General features: G+C 41.5%; 1 protein-coding gene across 1 annotated transcript in view; it reads right to left on the bottom strand.

The window, feature by feature from the left end:
• Positions 1 to 5,015: 5,015 nt before the first annotated feature.
• The window catches only part of NAALADL2 (N-acetylated alpha-linked acidic dipeptidase like 2), a 1,166,543-nt gene continuing 1,165,558 nt past the window's right edge, over positions 5,016 to 6,000 (bottom strand). Inside the window, exon 16 of the mRNA XM_050965899.1 lies at positions 5,016 to 5,095. Within this exon, the coding sequence (XP_050821856.1) occupies positions 5,086 to 5,095 (10 nt within the window). The 3' untranslated portion in view covers positions 5,016 to 5,085. The remainder of the gene's footprint in view (positions 5,096 to 6,000) is intronic.

Here is a 6,000-nt window from a genome sequence, read left to right as displayed (position 1 = left end):
GAAAGAAGAGTCAAAACCTACACGTTTTCATCACAGAAATTAGGTATTTTCCATCAGACATTGAATTTGCAATGATATTTTGCTAACCATGTGAAAATCTGAAAACTCTATCCATCTCTAATATTTATAACTCTCCTGGAAGGATTTCATCCACAGAAATTGCTCATAAATGTACAGCCAGCCTGAGATAGTTACTAAGCAAAGAAATCGCAGAACAATTAAAAGCACAGCCAAGAGCAAGGCTTTCCCCCTCTTAAGGCTGAAAAGGGAATAAAAGGAAAAAGTCTGTGCCACATTTAACCCATCTTCTATTACAAATCATCATCATTATTTTCCTTTGTAACTGTACCTACAGGAAATAAATGGTCCAGATGTAAAACTAAAGAAATTAAGTAGGGAAGATTCCAGGTCAAAGGTTTCCCCTAATTGTTAATGATAAAGTGTTTCACATCATTGTAATATTAAAAACAATCATGGTCCTGCAGTCAGGTGGGAAATAATCTGAACTACAGAAATAATCTGATATTCAATGGGAAGAAAAAACATGTAAAAAATAACACTAACAGAGCCCTACGGGTAATAGTGCACAGAACATGATGATTCTTATTTGCATTGCACCGGTGCCTAAGGGCCACAATCAGGGATCAGGCCCAATTGTGCTAGGCATTGTAACAAAAAGCCAAGCTTTACCCTGAACAGATGATGGTCTATAATGAGGGGTGATAGGTGGATCTATTAGCCAGTGTGTAAGCACAATGTAATGGTGAGGCCGTTATAATTAGCATAATAAGACACGAATTTGCCATGTGGCAGGTCAACTAAAAGGCAAATGCCATCATAGGCTGCATACCCAATAGATGTTTCATTGAAGATTAGGAGGGTGCAGTAAAAGTCCCTGCTGAAATATCTCAGTCTGGGTACCGCATTCCTAGAGAGAGATTGTTGCACTCCTTTGGACTCCCTACATTTCAACAAAAATGACCAGGGCCTGGAAGAATTTGACTTATGAGAGGAAATAAAAAAAGAAAGCTACTTAGGCTTGGCTTGGCTTGGCTAAGAGATTGCTTAGGGTAGACGTAGCATAAACAATAAGGATGAGGAAGAATTATTTAGGGTGATGTTTCATTGTGTAAGTAAGAATAATTGGTTGAAATAAATAAAATAAAAAATCATTACGTTATAGGATAGTCTCTAAGGGTACATCTACACAGCACAAAAAACAAACAAAAAAAACCACCAACAAAACTCTCCATGGCAGCGTTCTCAGAACCCGGGTCAGCTCACTCGGGCTCTTGGCCTTGTGCTATGGGCTAAAAATATCAGTGTAGACATTCCCACTCAGAGTGAAGCCCAGGCTCTGAAACCCAGTAAGGGTGTAGGTCTCAGTGCCCAGGCTCTAGCCTGAGAGGAAAGGTCTACATGGCTATTTTTAGCACTGTAGCGTGAGCCTGAGTCAGTTGACCTGAGCTCTGAGACTTGCTGCTGTTTTCTGCAGTGTAGATATACGCAAGATGAATTGTGGAAATCCGCATCACAGAGGACATTTAAAACTAGACTGGACAAAACACTATCAAATGTGCTGTGAGTACGATGCACTGACAGGGAGATGGAGCCAGTGAGATAGATCTTTTCCATCTCTACATTCTTTGTTTCTCATACTGATGGTTCACTGTGGCTCCTCTTTCTCCAAACTTATATAAGATTGATGGGACACAAAATATTGTCATAATTCCCAGTTATGAAGAACTTCTAAGAAGACTATCACCACATTAGTCTATCAGTGCTGTTGAATACTGTAATTCAAGTCCCGAAGCACTGCTAGTCAAAAGTAAGATGCCGCATCCTCTGGTCCTGCTGTAGGTAGCTAGAAATTAGCTGTGCTACCAAGGGGTAAGAAAATACCACCTGCTCTTCAGAAGTGAAGCTATGATATGTTTTTCCTTTTTTATGTTCAGGTTTCGTAACTGAACAGGAAGATTCTCTTTAACTTTGTAAATAGGATATTATTTAGTTCATGCTGCTAATGATAATGCTAAATGTCTTTTTAGGAGTCCTCAAAATGACAAACATCTGTCTAATTATTAACATACAGGAACAGGTTTTCATTTTGGAAAGTAACAACAAAATGATGATTTGTGGTGGTCTTTACCTATCTTGAAAGGGATGGGAATAGTAAAAGAAACACATAATTGACTTTTAATTTCCCTAGATCACTGTCTCTTAATAAATCTGAGACTTGGAGAATGAGATTGAAGCATAAATCCCCAAAAGAGACTTTCATGAGAAGAACTGATGATTCATTAGGACAGAAGTTTCAGCTTCAAGTTTTAAGTCTCCCTCTGTCAACAAAAGAGGAAGGACATAAGACCAAATCTGTAGGCAGCAGAGGCACTCACGGCCTATCTGATTACTTTTTCTGTAGGGGAAAGTTGCCATCACTGGTCTAGTTCTAAACAACAGATTTCACATATAACCTTTGTTTTAAATTGCATTTCTGCACCACCACAATCTAACTCGTTACGCTCCAAGTCTACAAGACCGAAAATGGCACAGCAGACTATGTAAGAATTACAGAAATTGCTGCTGCCAATCTCAGGGAAAAATGTTGTATAATTCCTCACTTATAGATTTATTATCCTCAGGTGATCATGCCACAAGTAGCAAGATAGCACTGGATTGAGGAAAATAAGTGAAACAGATCTTCTGAGCATGGCACACAGCAACAATGATTGACAAGAGACAGGACCGATTTCTAACCGCAGGAGACTGTGTTTTCATCTTTTTTAATTTACTGGTGCATAAAGTTCATTAGTGTTTAGCACTATTAAGAAGCCCCGGAACTCTTGGTTTAGTATCTGTCTTCTCATTGATCTTCTTTCTCTTAATGTTGGACCCTGCAATCCAGTTTGTTCGTGCTACAGTTTTGCATTTATAGAATGGCCTGCTTAAATCCATGAGTGTCATTCCAAAGACTTCATTTGACTTTGGATCAGGCTCATTAACTCTCTTATCCTATTCTTAGAATAGGAGGTAACTAAAGCAATGTCTACACTTTTGGCAGGATGTAGAGTATGGTATATACCGGGGTGGCCAAATTTACCGATCCCTCGAGCTGCATACAATGGTCTTCAAAAGTTCAAGAGCCGGGGCAAGAGGCACCTGCTGGGGCTCGGAACTTCAGCCCTGCTCCTGCTGAAGCTCCAAGACACCCTTTCCTGCTGGGCAGAAGCCGCTACCTCACCATCCTGCTGCAAGGTCCTGAGCTCCCGCCCCCCAGTCTGGTAGGTGGAGAATGGGTGGAGGGGAAGTGGATGACTCTGTGAGATGCACTTTAACTGTAAAAGAGCCACAGGTGGCTCACAAGCCACAGTTTGGCCACCCCTGGTATATACATCGCAAGTCCCTTGCATGGGTATGAATAGCAGTGTAGATGGTGAGGCACTGCTCAGGCAAGTAGAAGAAAGACATGCCAGAGCCTTAGGGTAGGTACCTTACATGGCTTTCTGTGCCCAAGCAGTACCTCCTTTGTCTATACTGCTGTTTTTAGCAGTCTTGTGTCTTGTTGAATTCCACCTGTGGAGCCTTTCCTCACAGCAGGAACTGCCGGAGCCTTTTTCTGCTGCCGCCTCCTGCTGGAGCCTTTCCCTGTTGTGTGTAGCTACACACCACAGTGTGGACACAGCCTGCTTTTCACTACGGCATGCGCTGCTGCCAGAGAAGACAAGGCCTAAGATATATTACAGTACCACTTTGTGGTAACTGGTGTTACATGTTTGTTCTGTTAATGGTGATTCTTTCTTCCCTTTCATGTTTAGAGATCTGGAAGTAAGTAGGTCTCAGTTCATTTACAGTTTTCATTATCATTGCCATGGTTACAGGCTAGCTGCCGTTCTGTCCCCTTTTGTGGTGTCTTGGAGCACAGCACCTCAGATGGGCCTGGAGCCTTTCCCTATCTCAGCATGGAATTCCACTGTACTCCCAGTCTTAGACTCTTGGCCTACAGGAGCCCGAGTGTCAACAGTTCTGACCCTGATGGTCTGATGGATTTTGGACACCTGTGGTTCTTCCCTTCAGGTATCTGTGACCAGTGGTGAATGCAGTGATCAGACAGCCTTCTTAAACCAAAATATTGTTTATTTTGCAGTCAGAACAAGCATGTAGGCCTAGATTTTTAAAGGCATTTAGGTGTTCCTGAGCTCAGATTTGCAATGCCTATTCGATTTAGGACCCTAAATCTCATTTAAAAAAAAGAGATGTAGGCATTTAGGTGTCTAAATTTCATCAACAGTTGATGACATAGGCTCCTAGATGCTTAAACCCCTTTTGAAAATGACTTGGGCTCCTATATCAGTTACGTATTGGAGCCAGGGGTGAAAGTAAAAGACAGGACTTACCAGTATAGGGGGCAGTGCTGTGGGCAGAAGAGGCGGGGCCTCAGGCACAAGGGGCGGGGCTAAGGAGTCAGCATCCCCCAGTCAACCCATCCATGCTACCCGGGGCTCCAGCGGTGATTTAAAAGGCCCAGAGCTCCAGCCACCACTGCTGTGAGAGTGATAATGGCAGCTGGAGCCTCAGGCCCTTATAAATCGTTGGCCCCAGGGTAGCTGCCCCTTTTGCAGCTAAAGAGTAGCAAGGATGTTAAAGTGCTTTAAGCAGGGGCCTTTGCCAAGGCAGCGCTTTAAAGTCAGCTGGGTACAGGCCGATACTGGTGGCCACTTTTTACCAGTATGCCGTACAGGTCTGTACTGGCTTATTTTCACCCCTGACTGGAGCACTGTGCACAGAAATGCCTAAATACTTTTAAAAATCTAGACCTTAGAGAAATACGATTTTAAAACAATTTACACTCATATCTATTTTATCTAAAGGGTTACCATCCTCTAATAGTAACCTCGGCAGTTCTAACTTCTTCTCCACGCCTAATGTGGTCCTGGTTGAGAGACAGAGTTCTTTTTGAAACCTGCCACAGTCTTGATCTCTTGTGTGCATGGGCTTTTCTTGTTCAGCTTTTGTTTCTTAACTCTCAAGTGTTTGCTGAGAAGTAGTTTATCTTGAGCCATTCCTTTTCTTACTGTTTGTTTTTCCTTAGGGCACCCTATTAAATTAAAATATATAATCATGCATTAAACTTTCCAAAAACCAAGTCAACATTCAGTAGTCATAAAATATTACAGGGGACCTCAAATCCTGCCACAATCTCATATGCAACTTTTTAAATTGCTTCTCTGGCTTACATTAGGGATTAATTTTTCTTTATAAATTTTTATGTGGCTGTCGCCAAAGACAACATTTGCAGATGCAGTGACTGACTTCTCTGAAGTTACACCAGCGGTGAGTTTGACCCATAAACTCTTAATGTGACATTTTGTGCCATCAGAATAAGACATTTTCTCCACATGTTTGTCAAGGCATGAATTTTCTATTAACTGCTATCAGAGGAATTATTCTAATGCTTCAAGAGCAAATTTTCAGTGGCCAATTGCCACCAGAGGCCTCCTACATTGGACACACTGTACTGTGTTTCCATGCACTTCCTTTGCACACAAGGGAATCTACATTTGTGTTTATAAATGGGCATTTGCATGTGGTTACCAATGCTATAGTCATAAATGGGGAATTATGTACATGCAAATGAGTGAGCATCAAAGTATATGAATGATTGAAATTTGATTTTAGATTCTCCTTCAGAGATGGTAGTATAAATGTGCCCCAATGTAGCCAAGAATGAAAGTGCCCATGTAGCCAGACATGGGAGGATCATTTGGAAGATTGTGTCCAGGTATGGTGTCCACAATTCAAGAAGGACGTTGATAAATTGGAGACGGTTCAGAGAAGAGCCACAAGAACTATTATAGGGATTAGAAAATATATTTTATACTAATAGACTTAAGGATTTCAAGCTATTTAGCTTAACAAAGAGAAAATTAAGGGGTGATTTTAATTACAGTCTGTAAGTACCTCGATGGGGTGCAAATATTTGCTAATGAGCTCTTCAGCTTG

This window comes from Gopherus flavomarginatus, chromosome 8 (genome assembly GCF_025201925.1).
Source record: "Gopherus flavomarginatus isolate rGopFla2 chromosome 8, rGopFla2.mat.asm, whole genome shotgun sequence".
NCBI classification, from domain to species: Eukaryota; Metazoa; Chordata; order Testudines; family Testudinidae; genus Gopherus; species Gopherus flavomarginatus.
The sequence above is the reverse complement of the archived record's forward strand: the minus strand, read 5'-3'. Positions and strand labels throughout refer to the sequence as shown.